At 47.6% G+C, this 25,493-nt stretch overlaps 1 protein-coding gene across 1 annotated transcript; it reads right to left on the minus strand.

Moving 5' to 3' along the window:
* Nucleotides 1–363: 363 nt before the first annotated feature.
* FAM47E (family with sequence similarity 47 member E) lies at nt 364–24,282 on the minus strand. Its single transcript, XM_074993975.1, has 8 exons — nt 24,254–24,282; nt 19,666–20,032; nt 18,395–18,552; nt 17,582–17,735; nt 10,214–10,393; nt 8,134–8,286; nt 6,182–6,259; nt 364–471 (listed from the first exon to the last, which is right to left on the minus strand). The coding sequence occupies exons 1-8, from the start codon at nt 24,280–24,282 to the stop codon at nt 364–366; spliced, it is 1,227 nt and encodes a 408-aa protein (XP_074850076.1).
* Nucleotides 24,283–25,493: the final 1,211 nt, after the last annotated feature.

Genomic DNA, 25,493 nt, shown 5'->3' on the forward strand with positions numbered 1-25,493 from the left:
CACAACAGGACTGGACTTTACTGGAGCCCTGAGGCAGTGCTTTCATACATGTAGTAAATGACTGGGGCATGCTGGTTAAAGCTCCAAGCCAACACAGTAGAGCAGAGACGAGCTGGAATCTTTAGAATGGAATGATATTGCCCCGCCAGCTCCTTGTATGGCTAAGCAGCCAAGGCCAGCTGCCTTCATCTGGGATCCACTGCACCAAGCATTTCTGTTTCAAATACATTTGATGAGCAATTGCTGAGGAACGCAGGGGAAAAGAAACCAAATCGACACAGCTCAGAAACCACCATTACTGGAGCCTACAGAATGGTTTATTTGGAGGAAACTAATGTGAGTTAACAAAGTCGGAGCTCTGCATTAACTAGCGAGCCTTCTGCCCCGAGCCGTTGGAGTCTTTTTAAAGCCCTTTGAGGTTGCCTCTTTCACTCCTTTACCATCATTTGCAGCCAGCATCTGCAGAAGAAACTAAAAGAAAACCGATGTAAAGAACGGAGACAAGTATGTAAACCGTCAGTGGCTGAGCATGAAACAATAAAAGAACACGTCACAGAGGTTCAAGGTGTCAATGTGCTTTGTGCTTTCATACAGAAGTTTTAATGACATGAGTGTAAAGCTGTCGCAAGCTGCCTGGGTACAGAGTCTGCATAGATACCACAATGGGCAACAGCCATGCAAGCTTCCCAGGCAGTCACGTGCCGATCCCATCCTGACCTACCCAGAGCATTTTGATAGGTGAGAGGGCAGCTCAGCTCCCACAGCTCATCCCCACTTTGGTCCCTCCATTGAAACTCCCACCCCCATGGAAAAGTTATTTAAAGCTGGCTGTGGGGGTGATTTCAGCAATGTGGAAAGGAGTTCCCTGGGAACTGGACTGAGAGCATTCAGCTCCAATGAGCTTTGACCCAGATGCAGCCTTAATTCCTGATGCTGTTGGGGAATTGGAGACTCAGGCCTGGAAAATTAACCAGAGCTGCCTGGGCTTGTCTATGCTGGTTTTTTTTTTTTGGGGGGGGGTTGTTTGTTTTTTGTTTGTTTTTTTACAGAAAAACCTCTCTCCCCACCAAGGCGTTCACAAAGCCAAGCAGGATCATTGGAGAGAAGAGGGCTTTGCCCTTGAAATAATTACTCTAGCTCTGTGAACGACATTGCCGCTCCCTTGCCCACCTTCCAGGTCGCAAAGGAATGCGTGTGAACAAAGCACAGCCATGCTGTGACTGTGAATTGTGGCTGTAAATGAGAATGCTCCGTTTCGCATCGCTGTGGCTGTGTGAATGCGATTTCCTGCCATTACTTATTTAACCATGAGAGCATTGAAATAAGTAATGGAAAAAAAGCCTGCAGTGTAGACATAGCCTCTAGCCATGACTGTGTCCGAGCGAAACACACATAAGCTATGGCGACATTGCAGGTTTTTTCCCACATTATTTACTATGCCTGTCAAAAAATTGTGTTCACCCAGCCATAGCATTTTGAAATGGAGCATTCACACTGAAAAAGCCCCATTTTGAAAAAAAAAAGCGGTGCATTTTGGGCATGTATCCCACCATGCCTGGCATGTTATTCCCTCTCCAGGCATTGTGGGAAGTCAACAGGAAGTGAAAGGTTTCCTGGGAAAGAGGAAATTGTCCCTTCAGCCCTCCTCTTCCTAGATTGCCCCTGTACAGTTTCCGGTTCCTTTGTACAACATTTGAAACTGCCAGACCTAGCCCAGCTCACCAGCATCAGCAGGTAGCAGTCACGGATCCTGCATTTCCAGGTTTTCCTGTCAGAGCAGTCATGGATCTGGGATACTGTGCAGCAGGCAGGTGGTCAACACGCAATGCAGCAGCCTTAATATTGAGCTTTCTGGCCAAGTGGACAAAGTCAGAAGAGGAGGCAGAGGAGAGCTGCTATCACCTCATCTCCTACGGGGTCAGGTGGCAGCAGTTGCTTCCTGCTCTGTCACAGGACCTGTGCGCTGCGGACTGTCGCTCCTGGAACAGGGAGACCTGCATGGAGTAGAGGGACCGCATTGTCCTGCATACGTGGGATGGTGAACAGTTGTCTACTCTGGTGTGCTCTCCTGCTGCGCTTCAAGGCTTGGCTGCGTGGCTTTCATCTCGACTGCTGAAGAGTTCCTGACTGCTCCCTGTGGGGCTGGGAGCCCGGACTCCATTCTTGGCTGCAGGGATCCTGGACTGTGCTGTGACTCCCCAGTACAGGGATCCACAAGGGTCTTTGGTTCTGTCGTAGGCTACGCCCCCAGGATTGAGCCCAGCTGCTCAAAATAGCGACATGTCTAGGGGGCAGCCCTGGAGCACTTGTTTGCTTCCCAAGCCCTGTGGTATGACTGGCAATGTTCCTTTACCTTAGATCTACACTGGGTTGTATCTCTGTTATAACCCTTCTCTCACAGGAAACATAGAATCATAGAACACTAGGACCAGAAGGGCCCTCGAGAGGCCATCTAGTCCAGCCCCCTGCCCCAATGGCAGGACCAAGTACTGTCTAAACCATCCCTGACAAACATCTATCTACCCTGTTCTTAAATATCTCCAGCGATGGAGATTCCACAATCTCCCTTGGCAATTTATTCCACTGTTTGACCTCCCTGACAGTTAGGAACGTTTTCCTAATGTCCAACCTAAACCTCCCTTGCTGCAGTTTAAGCTGGTTGCCTCTTGTTCTATCCTCAGAGGCCAGGAAGAACAAGTTTTCTCCTTCTTCCTTATGCCTCCCTTTTAGATACCTGAAGACCGCTATCATGACGTCAGTTCTTAGGTGTTCCTGTTCCTCCATTTCTCACGCAGCTGGGAAAAAACTGACTCCTCACCCCACATACTCAGGAGGTCAGGCAGCTTGGCCACCCTTGGAAGACTGATCTGCAGAAGCCATGAGGGCAGAGGAAGCTGGCAGATGTAGTGCAAAGATGCCATGTGGATGAGGAGGAGGTGGGAAATGGCATTTAAAATTTGTGTGTGTGCACGTATGTGTGTGTGTGTGCGTGGTGACTACCTATCTGGGCATGGTGGGAAGCCACATGGCAGGCCAATATCGTTGACAATATCCGTGCTTGCTTCACAAACGGTCATTTCCAACCTTGAAAGGGGTAGGGCAGACAGAAGTCATTAACGTTATTATTTTGAGGGAAAAGCCCTCTTGTCTCAACTTACCCTGCTTGGCTGCGTGAACACTTTGGGGTTATTTTTTCTTCTTCCGAAAAAAGGATTTTTCCTGAAGAAAAACTGTGTTTTCAAACCCACAGACTGAGAATTTCCTCAGAGGTCATTTTCTCTGGGGAGAGGTAGGAGCTGAGGGATGAGGAGAGAGTAGGACTTAACTTCTAAAATGCTGCCCTACTCACCACGGCACAAAGCCAGTGGCTGCTGTGTCCAAGGCATGCAAAGGACGGGGGTGCCATTTGCGGGGGGGGGGGGGGGCGGGACTAGGTGAGCTGTAGTTCCCCCCAAAAAAGTTTGAACCCCTGAATTTCATATTTGAGGTCTGTCCTGAGACCCAGCTCTTCTTTGCAACAGAGGTTGTGGTGCTCCCAGCTTTGCGGTTGGGGCAAGGAGTTTCTCTATAAACAGAAGGGGGTGGGGTGATTAGTATAACAAAAGCTTGCCAGTCAAATAATGGAAAGATGATCATCACTACCAGGTGCTCCACTTAATAGATAAGGAAAAAAGGGTCCGATTAAACTGTGGTGTTCTCCAGGGGTCTGTGTTGGATCCAGTGGCGTTCAACTCACTTCTGCATGATCTTGAAGAAGGGGTGAATACTGAGAGGGCAAAATTTGCAGATACAGAATTACTCAAAATAGTTGAGTCCAAAGTTGACTGCAAAAAGTTACAGCAGGGATCTCACAAAACTGGGTGACTGGGCAACACAGGGGCAGCTGGAATTAAGTGTTCATAAATGCAAAGTAACAACTACGGAAAAATATAATCCCAACCATATGCACAAAAATTATGGGGTCTAAATTAGATGTTACCACTCAGGAATGAAATCTTGGAATCATTGTGGATAGTTCTCTGAAAATGTCTGATTAATGTGCAGAGGCAGTCTAAAAAAATAACAATATTGGGAATTGTTAGCAAAGGAATAAATAAGACGACAGAAACTATCATCCTGAATATTGCAAGCAGACCTGGTCACCCCTTCTAAAAAAGTATTGGATTTGGAGAATGTACAGAGAAAGGCAACAGAAATAATTAGGGGTAGGTAAGGAACAGCTTCTGTATGGCGAATGATTAGAAAGACTGGGATTTCCAGCTTGGAAAAGAAATTACTAAAGGGTTGGGGAATATGTTAGAGGTCTAGAAAATCATGAATGCTGTGGAAAAACTGATTAAGGAAATGTTCTTTACTCCTTCGCTATCATAACACAAGAAGGTCACCCAATGAAATGTATAGGCAGCAGATTTAAAACAAACAAACGACATTATTTCTTCATGGTCAAGCTGTGGAACGTTTTGCCAGGGAATGATGGAAAGGCCCAAACTATAGCAGGGTTCCACTAAGAATGAAGTAAGTTCAAGGAGGATAGGCCCATCAATAGCTACTAGCCAGGATGGGCAGGGATGTTGTCTCTAGTCTCTCTTGGCCGCTAGCTGGGAAAGGGAGACGGGGTGGACGTTTGACAATTGCCTCTTCCGTTCATTCCTTCTGAAGCACCTGGCATTGAACACCGTTGGAAGACAGGACAGTAGGCTAGATGGGCCACTGGTCTGACCCAGTGTGGCCAGTCTGATGTTCTCATACAGAACCCAGATGTACCTGATACTGCTGGAACCCACTAGACACCACTCCCCGCCGAGAGCTGAGATAGAGACCAAGAGTCCTGACGTTCTCTCTCTCTCTCTCTCCGCAGAGTTAGAAGCAGCAAAAATATGCATTAAAAATTTAGGGCTGACCAGTGTCCCTTAAATGACTTGCCACTAGATGTCAGACTAGGTCAGTATTAGAGCTGAGTTGATATAATATTTATTTATTTTCTTTCTTTTAGATAGGAATTAGATATGGAGTTCCTGAAAAAAAAAAAAAACTAGAGTTTAGTAGCCTCTGGAAAGAAGTGAGGCATGGGGGTAAGAAAAAGGGGGTCAGTGTCTTCCCCCCCACACACACACTCATTGTGCTTAGTAACAGAGAGATAGCCGTGCTAGTCTATATACTAGCAAAGCAAAAAAGCAGTAAAGTAGCACTTTAAAGACTAACAAAATAATTTATAAGGAGATGAGTTTTCGTGGGACAGACTCACTTCTTCAGACCCTAGCCAGACCAGAACAGACTCAATATTAATTTGCTGCTTGGTTTGCACTGAGCATGCTCAGTGACATTGCTGAAGCCACTGTTATCCCTCTGTTTCCCCATCCCCTCACTCGCCCCCCCCCCCCAATAACAGCATCCCCCCTTCCCCAGCTGGAACTGGTGCTGCTGCGCATGACACCATGTTGTTTGCCCTGTTTGACTGAAGGAGGCACAGAGCAGGAGGTGACTGGGGGAAGGGAGCTGCCACCCAGTCACAGTCCAGTTCCCCAGGAGTCACACCTTTTTTTCCCTCTGGTTCCATTTCACCCCCAGCTTTTCTCCTTTCATGCCTGTGTGGACCACCATAGTCCAGCTCTGCTCCTTCTGGGCCCACCGAGCAGTGAAAGGGCAACCATGCCTGATGTGCTGAGTCTATTGAGAGCCCACCAGCCCCCTTACTGTCCCAGCTCCAACCCACTTTCTCATGCCACCTTGTGCTGTCTTCCCCCTGCCTAGCTACTCACCTGGCCCCCTTTCTTTCTCACACCTCAGACACAGCTCATAGAGCTGGAAGGGACCTTCAGAAGTCTTCAAGTCCAGTCTCCTGCCCTATTGGCAAGACCAAGCACCATCCCTGACATTTTTTTAGAATATTTGCACTGGATCCCTAAGCAGCCCTCTCAAGGAGCGAGCTCACAACCCTGGGCTAAGCAGGTGAATGCTCAAACCACTAAGTTATCCCTCCCCCTTCTCCACACAGCAGGCTGCCAGCATCACAAAGCTTCCCAAGGCATCACTGCAGGCTTCACTTCCCCAATACACCAGCAACAAAATGCACAACAGCCAGTCGCAGCTGGCTGAGTGCAGGCTCACCACCAGGGACAGCAGCATCTTGGTCTGTGCTACTGATCATGTCAGCAAGCCTGTTACCCTCTCACTGACTTACCTCAGGCTTCCTGTAACCCTTCTTTTCAAGGAACTCCTTAAAAGCATAGATTCCATGGAGCTGCGTGACCTCTGCCTCCTAGGGGAATCCCCAAACCAAATAAAGGGAATAATCAAGAATAAATCTCAGAGATATATATGTGTTTTTCAAGACCTTGTTCAGACAATAAGCCAACAAAGCAAGAAAGGAACAAGGAAGCTTACTACTGTGAAAGTCCAACCAATACGGCAAACTCCATTTCTAATGAATCTCAAGCATTGTAGTTTGTTCAAGAGAGAATTTCAGATTTGCTATTTTCATGACAATGCGGGTGTTTCATAAGCACTGAAGTGCAATGGGACAGTGGATTATTTTCCAGTCAGTTTTGTAGCAAGACATTAATGACAAGGGATTATTTTGTAAAGCTGTTGTAACCAGCTGGAGTTCCCACCAGCAGTCCTGTAGCACTTTAAAGACTAACAATATAATTTATTAGGTGATGAACTTTCGCGGGACAGACCGACTTCTTCAGATCTGGCCACTCCAAAATGAGCTAAGAGAGAGCATCCACAGAAAATCTCTGCATCATTATGCAAGGTTCTAGAACCCGCCACCATTTTATATTTTAAAGCAAAAAAAAAAGGGGAGGCTCTTATTTTTTATTACAATTCTGCAAATCAAAATAATACAACCACCCTCAATTTTATGTATATTTTAACCCTGTTTATTCTGTCTATTGAAATGTTAAGCTTTTCCATTTAATTCTGAAAGCGCTGCCCTGTGGCTGGGTGAGGGAGTGTCTCAATTTTAAATTCTTTAATCTCAGGGCTTTTGAGTTTGTCTTCCACTCCTATACCTATTGGCTAGAACAAAAGGAGAACACTTAACAAACAAACAAACGAAAGGAAAAGGAAATGATTACAAAATTGAGAAGTCTCTGTTTCTCAATGGGATAATAATAATTAATATATACAATTATTATAAATATTTCTGAATAGCTACATGTATCTTGCATCCATTTAATCTTTTTTTAACCTCACCTTATGCCTATTGCTCTGTGGCTGCTAAGATACGTGGAAACTACTTCACCCATGATTGACATGCTTCCTTAAATTCTGGATGGGATGAACAGCCACCTCTGGGAAGGAGAACACTAACTATTTAATGTTGCACAACAATGCTGCACCTCAGATTGGTCTGGGAAGTGAAGAGAAATACCATCTCTCTTTCAAAATGCAGAAGGAATTTAGGAAGTGAAGATGGAATTTCATCAGATAGCAGGTTAACATGCAAGGTCTTCCTGGGAAAGTGAACACTACAAGTGGATGAGTCTTTTGGCCAGATCTTAATGTTTGATAAATGTGCAGACACATGATTTGCTGGTGTCAACAAGGCCATAGAGTTGGGCCTGCTAACGACAGTGATGAGCCCACATTTGCAAGGGTTGAAAACATGAACAACAACAATTCCTTTGTGGCTGAGAACATGCATGCTTAGTCTCAGACTGGGAGTGAATTTTTACCGCCTATTCTGAGAGGCGTTGAAGCAGATTTTCAGATACGCAGAAGCAAAGAAAAATGTCTTTCACCAATGTTAAATGAACATGAAAATAGAACCCTTTAAAGTAAGCCTCATGACTGTTTCTAGGTTCTTCTTTCAAACTCAGCCAATATCCAACTGGGGTGCTCTTTAAAAGATTATGGGCATTAGAACATTTGTCCCACAATTGGCATTTTCTGTGTTTCTACAGCGCTGACCCAGGAGACCTTGATCCGTGATCGGGGCCTCCAGCTGTCACAGACAGCAAATAATCGATACTAATAATTATAGTCAGTAGGGCAGGTAGTACAAACCACCCATCCCACTGTGACTTTGTCACATTGCATATGGGGTGCTGGCATGTTCTGATAACAACACGTGCTCTGTAGCCTTGAACTAGGATGAGAATTTCTCCACAGAGGTGCTTACAATACCTTGTCACTAAACTGCCTCCTTAAATTCTGCATGGCGTCAACTGTTGCTCTGGGGTCTTCTAACGGCTCATTTACTTTTAGTTTTCTCCATGTTTTTGGGTCAAGGTACCAGGCTCCGTATCTTATCTTCTCCCATTTGGGCTGGTAGAGACCCTGTAAAATAAAATCCTCCTAATTCAGAATATCCTCTAATCATGTAGGTCTGACTTGCCTCCCACAAGGTCTAACCACTGCCTCCCATGAGATGGAAAGCCAGACCTGATCAATCAATGTGATCAGGTGCTTAGGTACCATAATAGTGAGTGCAAGATGGAGGATATTGTGTCTCTTTCCAGAGCCTGTAGCAGATGTAAGTCTTAGTTGTGTCATATAAGTGTGAGGTGTTTCACTAGCTATCCCTAACAACAGCACCACCACTGACTCCAGCTGTTCATTACAGCAGGGGTTTTCAACCCGTGTGCTGCAGTGGTGTGCTGCGGGACCTGTCCAAGTGTGCCGTGCAATTTCATCAACTTCCTCTCATTGTGGCTCTTTTCAGTCTTGCCTGAATCCCAGCTGGCGCGAGGGTCATCTGTTCTCCCGCCTCTCCCGCAATGGCTCTTTCAAGAGCCACTGTGAGGAGAAATACCAATCCCCAGGACCCTGTTCATGCCAGGAGGCAGCTGAAATGCTGATTCCTGGCCCCAGTGAACTGGTGGGGAGCCTATCCTCACTCCCTGCTGTGGCACAGGTGGGCAGGAGGAAGGGAGCCCGTTGGAGCTGGTACGTCGTTTAGATGCTGAATCCTAGCTCCAGTGGGCTGGTGGGGAAGTGAGCCTGCTTTCAGTGGTTAGTTGTGTGCTCATCATCACAAGCATGGCATAGACCAGATTTTGAAATGCTTCTGTGTTCACTGTAGAAGATGTTAAGGAGGGATACAGTGGTTTGAGCCCTAGTCTCTTAAACCCAGGTTTATGTGGTCAAACATTAAGGAAGCCATTTGCAAGTTCAGGCAAAGAGGTTTTTTTAAAAAAAAAGTGCTGTTAGGGATTGTGTTTGGTCCTGCTAAGAGGACAGGGGACTGGATTCACTGACCTCTACATATGTAGCAAGGACTGTCACTCTCGTGTGGGCCTCCACAGTCACAGTCAATAGTGCAAATGACGATCTAAAATGGAGTTACGAAGGGAGCGATCCATAGTCTACGCAGACTGAAGGATGCCTACTACTGCAGTGTATTCTGTGGTGGATTTAAAACATGAATGCATTTGACCCTTGTGTAGCTTGTTGCAGGCACTACTATGTTGGAAACCTGTCTAGCAAGACTTTACCCATAGTAAATGTCAATAAATGTGACATTTATGAGCAACTGTTTCAGCTGAAAAAAGCGGGGTGTGCCGCGGAATGTATTTGTCTCTTTGAAGTGTGCCATGATGCTGAAAAGGTTGGGACCCACTGTGTTATACTCCTGATAGTGAAATCATTCTCTCCCCATTTTCTCGCCTACATATCTGTACTGGTGAGTTGTTTTTTCTCATAGACAAAGAGATAGACAGGAATTTGGGTTTAATTAGAAGCTCCCAGTTTTCCTTGGAAGTATTGCTTAATAATGAACTAGACAGCGCCACAGAACAGGAGAATCTGTGGGGGAATTGTGGTGGGAAGGAAGAACATAGAGTTGTGGGAGAGGTTTCATTTGAAAGGAATTAAGAAGAAATGTATCCTTTTGTATGCGCTCTCTTGTACTCATCTACACTAGCGGAAGGGTTGCCCAAAGGTGCAGACAAAAATAGAGTAACTCCTGATATTCCCAACACCCAACAAGAGCCTGTAAAACTCTTCGTCTCGAATGCTGCTTATCCAAACATAGTCAGCCTGTGCAAAAAGTTGCACTCAAATCCTGACAGAGCCACTGGGAATGAATGATGTCTACGCTCCAGGGTCCTGAGATCCTGAGTGGTGCTGATGTAACCACCGACAGGCCCAGCACAAGACTTTCTCAAGACAAAAGACCAGAATCATTGCACTGAGCACCTTAAACGCCAACTGAAGTTGATAAAAGCTGCAGGAGCAGCTTGTTTACTTCCCTTGGCTTGCTTACCTTAGGAAGGCTCTTTACAGCTTTCAGGGAGGAGGAAGCCCCCAGACACCATCTCAGCTCTGGTGGCAAATCGTTTATCTCCACAACTTCAACCGGCATAGCCAGCGTGGGCTTGGTTTCATAACCAGCATCAAACAGCCTCATGATGGTTTCTTCGTCACTTTTACCGTTTTCTCCTCCCTTCAATAATAAGCCAAGTTACCATTTAGGAGGCAGCAGAAGGCAGTTTCTCATGTTTTCAAACATACCACGCTTGCGGGGGAGGGTGCGGGGAGAACGCATTGACAAGGCAAGAGAGCTAGATGTTCAGCACACTGGGCACAGGCACAGGGCCACTGATGGGGTGACAAAGGTAGCAGTTGCCCAGGGCCTGGAACTCTGGGCCCTTTAAATCAACTCCATAGTCCTATGCAGCCCAGTCCAGGCAGCATGAGGGCTGACTGGTGGAGGAGTAGCGTGATCCAGGAAATGCTGAGGGCTGGGTGTCTTTAACACTGCACCTTCTGCACCAGGCTCCACCCTTCTGAGGAGGTCTGGAGCCAAGCCCCTTCCTATTGCCCAGGGCCCAGTGAAGGCTGTCACCAGCCCTGGACAGGCACCGTTTCCCAGCACCAGTTCCAGCCCAGCCCTGGCCAGTGGTTACCAACAGCTGTTATTTGTTTATGCATATCATTCCAAATCTCCCATCTGCCTTGCTCAGAAACACTGAATCCTGTTACATGCTGTGAGCTGGGCTTTTAAACAAAGGCTCTCACCCTTCCCAGCCTAGTGTACCCCTGATTTGGAGCCTGATTTGTCTTGGGTATGTCCATGCTTCACTTCACTTGAGAACGACTTGCTTACAAAAACCGACAAAAACCCAAAAGTGTCACAGCACATCACCACTGAAAACATGGCTGGCTTTCTCAATTTCACCACGTAATTGTAAAATAAATCACGTGGAATAGAAATACTGTGCTTACGTTTCAGACTATAGTACCTAGCATAGTATCTTGTTTAGTTTACAGAGGAGAAGACTGAGGAGTGATTTAGTAGCAGCCTTCAACTTCCTGAAGGGGAGCTCTAAAGAGGATGGTGAGAAACTGTTCTCAGTGGTGTCAGATGGCAGAACAAGGAGCAATGGTCTGACGGAGAGGGAGAGGTGTAGGTTGGATATTAGGGAGAACTACTTCACCAGGAGGGTGGTGAAACTCCAGAATGCATTGCCTAGAGAGGTGGTGGATTCTCCATCCCTTGAGGTTTTTAAGTCCCGGCTTGACAAAGTCTGGCTGTGACGACTTAAATGGGGTTGATCCTGCTTGAATCAGGGGGCTGGACTAGATGACCTCCTAAGGTCCCTTCCAGCCCTAGGATTCTATGATTCTAGAACAGTATAAACAAGTTATTGCTTATATAGGGTGACCATATTTCCCTGTCCCAAATATGGGACAGGGAGATATAGGGGGGCAGCTCCTCCCAGCTCCACCAACCCCCAGGAAGCCGGGAAGGAAACAGCAGCCCCTGGTGCCCCCTGGGAGGCCAGGGAAGCAGCAGCCCCCACCGCGCCCCCAGAGCCTCGGGGAAGTGGCAGGGACGTGGCAACCACCCACACTCCCCCTGCTTCCCCAAGGCTCGGGGAAGTGACCTGGCCTGTGCAGCTGCTGGCAGAAAAGGTCAGCAGGGAGAGGGCCCAAATATAGGACAATGAGTCCCTTTTAAAAAATAAGTTGAGATGCCTTTTTGGCGTACCAAATACAGGACCATCCCACACAATATGGAATGGATGGTTGCCCTAAGTTTATATGAAATTTGACTTTGTACTGACCTCGCTAGTGCTTTCTGTGGAGACTGTTGTAAAACTAGGCAAATATCTAGATGAGTTGATACACCCCCGGAAGACCTCTGTGGATCCCCACTTGTGTGTGTGCCCCGATGAAGAACCACTGGTTTAATTAAGGGAATCTGAAGTCAGCCTCAGCTACGTGTAATTTATCTCAGAGCAGGTGAGTCAGGTGACTAAGAATCTGCTGAGATGTCCCCAGTGTAACTCCCACCATAGCCATGGGAACTAGGATGCCAAGGGGGATGCTGCAACACCCTGAGGTTTTGTGTGGGTCCCACATGCTGCTATATGTCCAGGGTTACACTCTGGGCCTTGAACCTGTAGGACCTGGGCCGGGGTTTTGTTCACAGCCCTGTACCTAGAGTTCACATGTGGGGTCCCAGCTATCACCAGCCCCCATGCCAGGAGCTTTGCTCTCAGCCTCACACACAGGGTCCCAGCCTTGGCCTCCTTAACCCTGTCCATGTTTCCCATCCACCTATCTAGAGCCACAGCTCCTCTCCTGGCCCCAGGGTGGAGGGGGACAGAGAGGAGTAAGGAGTGAGGACTACTGGCTTTCAGCACTCTCACTGGGAAAAATGTTCCATCACCACTCACTCCCCACTGACTTTCCCCATGATTTGCAAAACTCCCTTGTGTGCCTGTGAAAATCACAGCTTAGATTTCTATACAGCTAGAAAACAGACAGAAAGAGAATTTCCTGCCCACCAGGAACAAATATTGTTTCCTAGAGACAGATCTACATTAGACTAGAAGAACAGAGGGTTCCAGAGATGGAAGCCAAGTCTGGTACCACGCACCTGGGGACATAACTTCTTGCTGATCCTACGTCACCAAGCCCCTCTTTGAAACTTTTTCTTAGCTCTTCTTTGATTTCCTAGGATGGGGAATTTAAGAAGTAGGTCGAAGTTCCCTTTACCATGTGCTGCTCTGATCAAAAAAAGCATAAAGCTCTTTCCCACCCAGTCAGATTGGCTCTAAAGTAAAACGACATGAGACACATGAATCAGCACATGATGTAGTGCAACTCACGGGTCAGAGATTCTGTAACTTCTGCTCTGGTTTTTATTTTTAAACAGGTCACTGTAGGCCATTTATACTCCGAACAGGAGGCTGTACTAGGGAACACAGCTGAATGCAATGCTAGGCATAGGGTCCCCTGAGATCGACAGATGGAGCACCTGCCATGGTGTTCTCTTAAAATCTGGGGACGGGGCATCGTGGGTGAGGCAGAGAAAGGCGAGCATCTGAGCTCTCCTTGCTCAGGTGAGGACAGAGTAAGAACAGCCAATGCAGCCCACATTTCTAGCATAGCATTCCTAATCTTGCTCCCTAAAGCTATCCTGTCCATTTCAGTTCCCGTTTCATAGCAACAGCACTTGGCCACAAAGAACACAAAAAACATCGGGTCACGTGAGAGTCTCTGTCACAAGAAACAATGGCTTAGTATGCTAGGACAGTGACTGCATTGCTTCATTACACTCTTATTTTGCTTCTTAGAGAGGACGGAGTAAAGAGCCACTACAGATAGCTGCAAATAAGCAGCCACACAGTTACAGGGATGTCGGACGTCTGTCCCTCTGGACAGCTATTGGGACCTCTGTTTTCCATACTGGGCAAAATTCTGGAAAGCGATGAGTTGAAATCACTGGCAGTTCCATTGAAAGAGTTGTGGATATAGTTTTTAAGGATGGAAAATGTGTCTATGATCTCATGGAGGTGTGGGGGCTTCCAAAATCATAGAGGCATTGCGTGGAAATCCTAATTGCCTCTCAGGTATGGCAGCAATGGAGTGCCTAGCAAGACCATGACTGAGTTGGGCTCCACAGGACAGAGGAATGAAGTTGCACTCAGCAGATCCCAAGACCCACAGGTGTCCAGGCCATGTACATCCAACTGACTTGAGATCTCAGGATCTCCTATGCTCCCAAGACCTCCCCTGGACACCAGTGCCTCCATGAAGTTCCCCAGCAAAGAGGAGCACGGTGTCAACAGTAATACAGCATGGAGCTGCATTACCTCTTTCTAGTTATAGGCACTGTTATGATCACAAAGCAAGTTCCCTAGCCTCACTCCCAGCCCAAACTCCCAGATTCACCTTGTTGAGGGTCAGTTCATAACCCTGAGAGAGCCTTCCTAGGATCCCATAAGAACGGTGGGGACAGTGCTGAAGAGATGGCTTACCCCACTCCTCTGCGCCCTTTCACGCAGGGCGGGAGTCTGCATACAGACAGCCTTCCATGCAAACATCTCAGGAGCACGTTCTGCTCCAGGCTCTGGGCCTGGTCCTGCTCCCTTTGAAGCCAATGACAAAACACTCATGACTTCATTTTCGGAGGCATTGAGCAGTCACAGCTCCTGCTGAAATCTGTGTTTACACAGCACCAACGGGGCCCAGTCCAAGACTGGAGCTCCACAGTGCGACAATAATACAAAAAATAATAATAGCAGGACCTGTGAGAGCTCAGTACCTCGGTGCTTTCAGTGAGGCAGGACTGTGCTCTCACCAACCTTCCCCAGAAAAATGGCTTCTCGGGAGCCAATTCAAACTGGCCCGCACTAGAATAACTCTTTGGCTGATCTGTTTTTGAGCCAGAGGCTTGAGAGAGCTTTGAGCCACCTTTCCCTTCCCTACTCAGCTGTTCTGAGTCAGCTTAGTGCGGTCAAGAATTGATGGGGGTATTTTAGCATTTGTACACATTAAAGCTACTAGCATGAATCCAGAAAAATAAGAACAGCTACAGTGGGTCAGACCATAGGTCCATCAAGCCCAGTGTCCTGTCCTCCGACAGTGGCCAATGCCAGGTGCCCCAAAGGGAATGAACAGAACAGGTAATCATCAAGTGATCAGTTCCCTGTCGCCCATTTCCAGCCTCTTGCAAACAGAGGCTAAGGACACCCTCTACGCCCATCCTGGCTAATAGCCATTGATGGACCTATCCCCCATGAATTTATCTAGCTCTTTTTTAGACTTTACTAGAGTCTTGGCCTTCACGACATTCTCCGGCAAGGAGTTCCACAGGTTAACTGCGCATGGTGTGAAAAAATATTTCCTATTGTTTGTTTTAAACCTGCTGCCTGTTAATTTCATTTGGTGACCCCTAGTCCTTGCAACAACTGGCACTGTGTGTAGAAGAACAACTGCATTTCTAGTGAGCTATTTGAATGGCTGAGCATCCTAAATAAGGCTAGCAAATGATTAAAGCCTTCAATTCCATGGTATACATCAGACTCAAAGGAAACAGTCTGGTCTTTGACCGAGTCAAGAGTCAAAGCAGACACTGGACTGGAGACTAAAATCTCACTCAGCTCCACCATGAGAAAATGCTGTGAAATCTCTGGTTATCCAAGGCCTGTCTGTACCAACTGGCACATTACAAGAGTATAGTAACAGAGAGTAAGCGGTGCTAGTCTATACACTATCAAAACAAAAAGCTGTCAAGTAGCACTTTAAAGACTAGCAAAATAGTTTATTAGGTGATGAGCTTTCGTGGGACAGACCCACTTCTTCAGACCATAGCCAGACCAGAACAGACTCAATATTTAAGGCACAGAGAACCAAAAACAGTAAGCACGGAGGACAAATCAGAAAAAGATAATCAAGGTGAGCAAATCAGAGAGTAGAGGGATGGGGGGGAAGGTCAAGAATTAGATTGAGCCAAGTATGCAGACGAGCCACTATAGGATCTTCCCCCCCACCCCTCCACTCTCTGATTTGCTCACTTTGATGATCTTTTTCTGATTTGTCCTCCTTGCTTACTGTTTTTGGTTCTCTGTGCCTTAAATATTGAGTCTGTTCTGGTCTGGCTATGGTCTGAAGAAGTGGGTCTGTCCCACGAAAGCTCATCACCTAATAAACTATTTTGCTAGTCTTTAAAGTGCTACTTGACTGCTTTTTGTTTTGATATTACAAGAGTATGTAAGTGATAAGTGATATGTTCAGGCTTCAGGGGATTATTCTTGCTCCTGTTGTCATCCATTGGAATTTGGCTGCTAACTTCAGTCTGAGAGCACCTGGGATGGGGTTTTCAAAAGCAGTCACTGTTGTCTTAATTCTGTTCCCACAGCAGTCAATGGAAGCTTTACTGTTAACTGTAATGCAAGCAGAGTCAGGCCAATGCAGAGTGCTACATAAAATCCCAGGTGTGGAATGTATGAAACACGTCAGATACATTCTCCATATTCAGCCCAATCTTAAACCCTTCTAATTTCCCTGATTCTCGTGGTGCTGCAGTACCATTCGTGTTAGAATTTGACACCTAGAAAAAGGGAACGTGCCACAATTTATTTGCATTTTTAACCTGTGTTCACTAAAACTAGGACCTAAATTGCTGAGTCAGTATGCGACAGTCAGTATGCCCTGCCCTGATATAGAAAGGGTTAAAAACAGCCTTGGGAGAGGGTCATCCTGAGAGCCAACTGGGACTGGGATTTGTGGTAGCCAATCAAAGACCAGGAGGGCGGTATAAAAGAGATGGCTGGCCAAGTTGAAGACACTCTTGCTCCAGCTCTTGGAGAGAGAAGGACCCAGCTGCTTGCCAGAGTGAGGTACCATGGACAGAGCAGTGCTGGGGAAAGGCAGGGTGAGCCAGGGGAGCTCTGGTCTGAGTAATCCCAGTCTGAGGCCTAGTAACAGGGGCCTAAGGGTTACTAGAGAGGCAGCCAGGACAGGTGAAGGCAGAAGGTCCATACCCCCTTGCCTATGATAACTGATCATTTCAGGCTGCCGTTCGCCCACAGGTCAGGGGCGATATGACTGGCAGCAGGGTCACTGAGGCAAGGTAGGCAGAGCGGGGTGGAGATGTATTCTGTGAGTATGGACCCTGCAGCAGAGCGCTACGCTGAGGGAAAGGCTCTGCAGGCTGAGAGGGATGTCTCACCTGATAGCAGCTGGTGAAGGAGCCATTAACGGACAAGCAAGTAAAAGGGGGCTGGGATTCCTGCCAGAGGAGGGCACTTTGGAGGCAGGATTGAGCTAACTCCTGAGTAACCAGCAGGAAGCACTGCAGTGGGGATCACACGCAGCTCCAGTGTCAAGCCAGGAAAAAAAAAGGCCCTGACTCCAAAATGAGGCTGTTATATCTAAGCAGTAAATCTCCCTCCGCACCGCTCTGAGGCAAATGCTGCCATGAGCAGATGGGCTTGGCGTGATTACAAAATAAACTGATTTGTGGTTTGCTTTCCCTTTGGGATACTTCAATTAGGCAGAAAACGTCTGTGAAAGCAAAATTGTCCGGGTTAATATTGTCAGACTTGGATGTCTCAGGATAGGCCCCCAAAGCCATCTGTAAGCTGGGATTTTCAAAAAAGTGACCTAAGACTTACTGAATTTCCAGTGGCAGCTGGACACTAAGCGGCCTTTTATCTTTCAAGAGGGGCTGATTATTCCCAATTCAGTTTGCAGGTCATGGAAGCTGTGCTCAGGGCACTTTAACTGAGGGACCTCACGTAGGATGCAGATTTGCTTCAGATCCCCAAGTCTGAAAATATTGACCCAACTCATTACTGGGCTGCTGGGATTATAAGGGGTTTGGTTTTCATCTTACCCAAGAAGCAACCCAGTCACAAAACTCCTTAGTCACTCGCTTTACACTGTCATCCAGGGGAGGAACGTAGCTCTGTCTGGCTGCCTTTTCCCTTGCTGCTACCTCTTTCTTGGAAAACTGTAGGTATGGACTCTTGCTTTTAGACTGCTTGAGGCTGAAGAGATGGATATAACAGTTACTCATGGCCTGAAAGTGGTTCTCATCCACATACATGAGTTCCTGAGGTTTCAGATCAGGAAGGGTTGAATAACTGTCTCCGTCCCTGCTTCTCCCAGCTTGCAGCTCATACTCCTTAAAGGAAGATACTGCTGCTTCTGCAGAATCCCTTTGTTATCAAACTGGCTGCCCTCAGCAGGCCTACAGCACAGAGTGATTTATATGCAGATCTTTAAGGCTTGCAGGGAGACCAGCAACTTGGTTCTGAGGCAAAACCCACTGGAGTAGATGGAAATCTTTCCATTGGGGTCAATGGCTTTGAATCAGTCCCCTAAAGACTTGTGCTGAAGCATTATTAAGCCAGCCAGCCCTAGAAAGCCTCCTGGGTATGTCTATTCAGAGAAACCTGGCAGAAGACTGACCTGGCTCTCCCATTTAGCCAGAGCCCAGTTACTGGAAAGGTCAATGTGACCCAAAACTTTCTAAAACTGAGCTGAGGTGGGGTATGGAAAACATCCACCCAGAGAAACCTTCAATTCTTCTGTTCCAATATGTTTCACTTCAGAGGAGAAAGACTGAACTACACCCAGGCCCAGCAGTAGAAGGTGAATTCAGGAAGCTGTAGGTGAAGCTTGCTCAGTCCTGTCCCGTACTTACAGTGCTGATGGCCTGGGGCTTACTTCTTTACTTTGCCCGTCGTCCAGCTGACACAGCACTTGCTGAGGAGCATGGCTTTTCCAGTCATGATCCTTATGTCCAGCTTTACTCTGCAAGCACATCTCTGGGTCCAGGATGGCCACAACCTCTTCAAAAAGCTGGGAGCCAAACAAGAACAGAGCACTTGTCCAAAAATACCTTGCACCAGTGCAGTTCCCCTGGAGACGGCATACGAGACCCCATTACAGATCATGTTCTCCTGTCTGAGCTCCCCCATCAGCATGAAGCATTCTGTGACCCGATCTGGCTATGAACAGAGCCAAGATCCCTTATTTATCTTCAAATTCAAAGGGATCTCAGGGCACAAAGAATTCACTGATCTTCAACTGTCTTACTACTTCCTAACCTTTGGCCAGTATGATCCTTCTCAGCCTTCTGCACTGTACTATCGAGGCTGACTATATTCACCCTAAATTCACCAGCACCCCCAGTATAAGGCCTGCCACATTCTTGCTTCTGGTCGCTCTCTCTCTCTCTCCCCAAAAGACCATAATAACCTTCCCCTATTTCATCTGAGAGTGGAAAGCCTAATGGTTCACTCCCAGTTAGTTTGCACTCAGCTGGATGGGTGTCAATTCCCTGCCCTAAATTAGAAGTGCAGGTATGCGCTGACTAGGCCCTGGGCCCCAGAGCAGAGGAAGGGAGGACTGTGGAGAGAAGATATTTTAGAGTTAGGCCAGAGTCCAGATAAGGTCAGGACCACAGGAGACAAAGCTTTGGCTAAGACTCCAGGGTATCGTTCAATTTTAATACAAGAGAGGGATAATTCATTCATTCTCCCAGAGCACCCAATTTTATCAAGAGGCGTGCCCAGTAATGCAATGATATGAACCAACTGATCACTGTATAATGCACCAGCTATGAAATCATGTGGTAGACTTTAAAGGAGCCCATTTTTTGTACCGTGCCTCATGTTGACCTCTGAGTGGAAGCAGGTTCATTGACTGAACACCAAACAGTGTGACAAACCTCAGATTATTCGCAGGCTGTCTCAGGGGCCTGGAGGTGGCTGCTGTCAGGTCAAAGCTCTCCCTAGCTTTATGGTCACCTTCCCACAACAAGTCAGATTTTGTAGCTGTTCTACTTGTAGGAAGTAACATTGTTCTAAATCACCTGGTGAAAAGCAGTGTTCTGGAATACTTCTGTATTTAAAACATGCTAAAAGGGTGCTCAATCTTGAGGATGAACCTCAGCAGCCATGGGGCCTTTACCTCTGTAGGGATGCTCTCTTCCAGATGGGGGTAGAGGTTCAGAGGGTGCTGGCTCAGGCAGTATTCCGTCTTTGCAATGCGACCCCACCTGGCTTTCTGCAAAGGACTGCACCTGGAGTGTCTTGTAAAAGTTTCCCCTGCTTTTTGCTGGGCCCCACAGGACGCATCAGATGCCTTAGGTAGAACAATTGGTAAAAGCCCCCTTGGGCAATGGATGATGAGGTTGTCAAATGGAGCCGGGACGCCGCTTCTGAAATCATCCAGGCCCCTTTTCAAGAATCTCCAGCGCTGGCTGTTAAGAGAATCGGAGAACCTCGCTTTGTTGCTGTGCTCTGGAAAGCACTTAGAAGGCAATTTCTCCTTGTACCTGAGATCAGACAGGGCTGGTCAGTGCAGTAGTGTCTCTGCCACCTTTCCAACTCAAATATGAACTCACCATTCCGTTCCCTTGCCAGACCAGGACTACAAAATACACAGGGTGGGAAGTGGAATCTCTGCCAGACCAGAGACATGTGCTTGTGTTCAAATAGTCTGTCCTAAAATGCAGACCTGTAACTGTCAATAAAGTGGGCCTGATTTTCAGAGAGGATGAACAGCCAGAGATCCAGAGAGTTGCAGCTGTTCACTGCTCTGACAATCAAGCCCAAATATTCACTGATTAAATAATTTGATTTGAATTAAATTCACCTAAACTTTGAACCAAATTCACCTAGGGTATGCATGGCTGTGGTGCCACTGACACCCCTGGAGCCACGCTTTCTTATTCCAGCTGTGAATATGGTTCATGACGTATTGTTAAAAAACAAGCACAAGTCTTACTGTTTTAGGATGGGTAAAACAAGTTGGGCCAAAGAATGCAGTGATCTAATGTCCTCCCCATATTTTGAGTGGCCTAGGGACAGGAGTTAATGGGTTTTAGATCCAAAAGTCACATCACAACGGATGTTAATTTGTCATCCTTGTGGGCATTTTCATTAGCCAGGCCACCACTGGAGAAGACTTGCCCTGCTACTGCCTGCGTCATTACAACTGGTAGATGGATACAAAGCGCATGCCAATTCTATAGGTCTCTGTCTGCTATGTTTCCTATCCCCAAAGGCACTCGCCACAAGCACCATAAATCAAACTTGGAATGGTGTTGGGTCCTGCCAAGAGGGCAGGGGACTGGACTTGCTGACCTCTGAGGTCCTTTCCAGCTCTATGAGATGTGTGTGTATCAATTCACATAGGTTAATAGCTGGTTAAATGCACTCAACTCCTGCCTTCTTAAGTGGTCACGAAATATTTTTAAGAAAGACGTAAAATGCTTCCCTATATATACACTGAAAAACAGATTTAAATATCAAATCAGCTCCTGCCAGCACAAGTGCAAGGCTCATGCATGGATTGTACAAGGCCCATGCCTACTTGAGGACAGTCTTGCATGTTCCAGGCATGATCCCACCCTGGGCCCCACTGTAATGACTCTTTCACAATTCTGTGCTGAAAACACCTCCTGCCCCATGGACAAGGTCCCTGATCAAGCAAGCAAGATGGAGTGTTGGGAATAGCATGTGTCCCCAAGTTTGCCATGTTGGCACCATTGTTTGCCACCCACTCAAATCAGCATGGATCTCCTAGAGCCTTCAGAGCGAGCTTCTGGAAGCCGCACTCTGCCCGACCAGTGTGAATTTGACAGAAGGATGGGCACAACTAGCCAATGCCATATAGCCGCCCCACAAACCCGGCTCACCATGGGATTGAGCCTATCCCTGCTGGTCGGAGGCAGCTGCAGCTGCTGCTGCTGCAGACCATTGGTAGGACACGGCAGTCGTCTCCCAGACCCAGCAACAAGCCAGAATATTTGGGCTATCTCCGTTCCAAGCACCGACTCCAACTACCTGGGCATCGGTTACAGGCTGAGAACGCTGGTTGCTAGGAGACGATCTCCAGAATATACATGCAAGTCAGGAGAGGCTGTTGGGCAGAGCAACTGTCACATAGGCTTTGGCTGAACCCTCTCCTATTGTATCTGTCCCCTGCACTCCCTGTCTTCCCCACGCCCACCATGTCTATCATGTTGGCTCCAGCATGCCACATATGTTGGCCAGACTTCTCTCAACGGGCTGCTAGGCCTGGCTCTCTCCCAAAAGCAGTGTGCCCACAGGGCCTGCTGCTTCCAGCATCTTCATGGCCTGCCTCCCACACGGGCACAGCAGCCCCACGGCCTTCTCACCTATGGGCAGCGTAGCATTCGCTCCTCCTCACCCCCTGCTTCCGCAAGGCCAGCTTCCTCACTGCCCCGTGAGCACCCACTACACACAGTGGCACTGCTGGAAGCCACACCAGCCCTGATGTCACTGCTGGAGTATCTCGGTCACACAACCGAGAAATGGTCAAGAGCTAAGGCCACGCTGTGTGTGTTCGCCAGGAGGGTGGACACGCCTGGGCAGAAGTAGTTCTCCTAGCCTGCATTCTTACACCGTTGTCATGGGCCGTGGGTGAAACTGCCCTTCGGGGAGGCTACCCCCTGTGCTTCATCCCTTCCACCCCCCTCACCTGTTGGAGCCCCAAACTGCCCCTACCCAATGTGGCTGGAAGAGGTTCATCAAACCACCCCTGCCCTCAGGTAGGCCCGAACACTTCCACAGGCCCTATCACCACCCTGCACTCCAGGCCACTGTCTGGAGGTGATTTCCCCACCAGCTTCCAGGAAGAGCGGGGTGAGGAAGGAGATGGTGATGGGAAGGGGGGTGTCTCACAGAGAGAGTGGTGGAGAAGAGATGGGACTCAGCAGGGAGTGGTGACTGGTGGCCCTTAAGGACAGGGAAGAGGCAAAGAGCAGGCAGAGCCACCGTGGCTTGGGTGTTTGGCAGCGGGGTCTGAAGCAGCTGCACCAGGGGGCTTATTATACCCACCACCCATGACTGTTGCCCTCCCAAGAGTTGAGATTACACCCACAGAGAAATCAGGTTGAGACTGGGACCTGAGGAACAGAGGGTAGCTAGGGTATTGAGCAGCTTCACTGCTTCTTCCCTTGCTGCTTTGTCCGCAGTGGTGGGAATGAGGAGTCTAGCAACGTTCAATTGATTTAAAACAAAAAGCAGTCTAGTAGCACTTTAAAGACTCACAAAATAGTTTATTAGGTGAGCTTTCGTGGGACAGACCCACTTCTTCAGACCATATTCTGTGGCATGGTCAAACCATCTAGGACTTTTGATAATGCACCGTGGCATATTGTAGGTGAAAGTTTGAATCCCTGCGGCATCCTAGTGAAAGTATATTGGACACCTTTCCAGGTGAAAGCAAATCTGTCCTGATCTGCAGGCTGTAGGGGGACCATGAAAAATATCTCCTTTACATCCAGTACAGCTAGCCACTGTTTGTTCCAGGTTTGTATGTTATTTACAATATCTACTATACTGGGGACTGCTGCAGTTAGGGGTCCAGTGTTGCTATTCAGTTTGCGGTAGTCTACAGTGAGCCTCCATTTGCCATTAGGCGTCTTTACTGGCCACACTGGTGAATTGTACGGGGAGTGTGTCCGAATTAATATTCCCCGTTTCTTTAGGTCTTTAATCAATTCTGTTACAGGAGCCACAGCTTCAGCTGGGACATTATACTGCTTTACATTAGTCACAGCTGATGCGGGGAGGGGAGGAGCTTGGGCTAGCAGGTTTACATGACAGAGGGAAGCTTTCCCCTCATCCAGGACTGTTGTGCTGGGTTTGCAGCCAGCTCCGAATGCCCATCTTTCCCCAGCAATGATTCCCTCCTTGCCCCTTAGGATGTCCATGCCTAGTATATTGGCATTCCCAAGTATTAATTCATGGTTCCGGGGTTGCCTGTAGGGGTTCAAAGGGATATCCAGCTTTACTTTGACCAGCGGGTAAAACACAGTAGTGCCGTTCACTCCTGTAACCAAAACCCGCTTTTGGTTGGAAGGTGGAGGTCCGGAAAAGTCCTCTCTTTTAATCATGGATAATTGGGCTCCAGTGTCTACCAGGAAGGAGACAGTAGTTTTATCATTAACTGTTACTATGATCCGGGGGTCATTGCTGTGATTCTCTCTCCCTGCCAGTTTGAGTTTATTTATAGAGAGAGAGATTTGTTCCCCTGCTAGTTAATTTCCCTGGTCAACTTTAACTAGTGCTGCAGCTCTTGTAATTGCTGCCGCAGCTGCGTGTAAGGGGTATCGGAGCTGGGGGGTGCACTAGGAGTAATCGCCTCCCTCCCTTGCTTAGCCCCTTTTAAGGCAGCCAGGAGCTTTAACTTCCCGGTAGGCATTCTGTGCAGCAAATCTCGGGGGTATCCTAGATCTAAACACTCTTTCCACAGTTTAGTTCTTAATTCCTTTTCCTCTGGGGTTATCTCATGCCTAGGCTTAAAGCATTCTTGCTGCCTTTTATCATTTCCCTTTAAATTTCACATCTTAACTTTGACCTGTGGTGCCTTAGTTTCTCTAAACTCTCGGAGGTCTCAGCATAAGTTTAAATAGCTCCTGATAGGAATAGTTGTGCTCCTGAGCATGATTTCTGGTGGCTAGCATTATTGCCCTATGAGGTCCGGGAGCCCCTTTAAGCACTGGTCTCAAATCCCCGGTTATTACCCGTTGTTCCCGTGGGCTTTCCTCCTCATCCCCGTTCTCTGGATTAGCTCGGTTGAGCAGAGCTGTTATGGACACAGTCTGCAGGGCTCCTTTAAGTTCATCCCCATTTGTCCACGGGGTGACAGTGGGTTCACCTCTGTCGGTGCGGTGGATTCCCCTAGCCCATCTACAGGCAAAGGTCCAGATAGACTTTGGACCCTCCTGGGGGTAAGGAATACTCCTGCACCCAGATTTACCCTCCCACATTCCCAGGAGGACAGCTGTGTATGGCCCGCTCCCATATCCCATATTCTGCCTAGCCATTCCATCACTCCTTCCCCAGGCTTTTTGGCAAACTCATCTTGGATCTTTCTCAATTCTGCAGGCTTATAGCTGCGGGTAGTGATTCGGGTGGGTCGTGGCTCTGCCTTTTTGCTAGATTCACCCTCTCCCTGCTCAGTGAGATCTTTTTGGTAGGTGATGATGGGTCTCATGTGGATGGGGGGTTTTCCTAACTCAGGGGAGGAATAGGTGGAATATACCTCATCATCGGAGGAATCCCAGATGTCCCCATCCCAATCCTCCGGATCTAGCAGAGAGCAGCCTCTACTTTAGCTTGGTTAATTGTTCGTGGCTTGCTCTCTAATCTCGCCCTCCGCTCCACTCCTTCCCTCTTTATTAATGGAGCGAGGCGCTGTTCTAATTGGTGCACATCGTAACTTAGCAGGCGCTGCCGGGTGTCTAGGTTCTGGCAACGCTGCTCTAGCTCATCTTTTTTCCTTTTTCACTCTGTCTAATTCTGCTTTCAGATTAGCCTGGCTGTTACATGCTGCTTGTAGGACACTTTTAAATAGCCAGATACAAGCTCCTTTTCCCTTTTTCTGCTTTATTCTACAAGCAGTTCTCCAACTACAGAACTGCGACCACAGTTCCTCGGGATTTTCCCATTCCCTTTCTAACATTTCTTTATCCCATTTTGGGTCAGCCCAACCTTCCTGGGCAAAGCTCTTTTCTACCTTGCCGAAATCAGTGACTGGCTTCATGCTGCTGTATTGGCTGGCTATGGTCTGAAGAAGTGGGTCTGTCCCACAAAAGCTCACCTAATAAACTATTTTGCTAGTCTTTAAAGTGCTACTTGACTGCTTTTTGTTTTGATAGTGTATAGACTAGCACGGCTCCATCTCTGTTACAATTGATTTAAGTTAGTGAAGCTTTTTGCTGAGGAAATTTTCATGACTTTGCTCACCTGTATTTGGGGCCA

The sequence above is a fragment of the Carettochelys insculpta genome, chromosome 4 (genome assembly GCF_033958435.1).
Source record: "Carettochelys insculpta isolate YL-2023 chromosome 4, ASM3395843v1, whole genome shotgun sequence".
Taxonomy (NCBI): domain Eukaryota; kingdom Metazoa; phylum Chordata; order Testudines; family Carettochelyidae; genus Carettochelys; species Carettochelys insculpta.

Bases quoted from the DNA above. Each gene is read 5' to 3' on its own strand.
- FAM47E (XM_074993975.1), bottom strand. From the start codon at position 24,282: ATGAGGAGGAAAGCCCACGGGAACAACGG. The intron at 8,287-10,213 runs GTAAGCAAGCCA...TTTATTTTACAG, and splicing joins CTGTAAAGAGCCTTCCTAAG to GGTCTCTACCAGCCCAAATG. The intron at 6,260-8,133 runs GTATTGTAAGCA...GGATTCCCCTAG, and splicing joins GGAGGCAGTTTAGTGACAAG to GAGGCAGAGGTCACGCAGCT.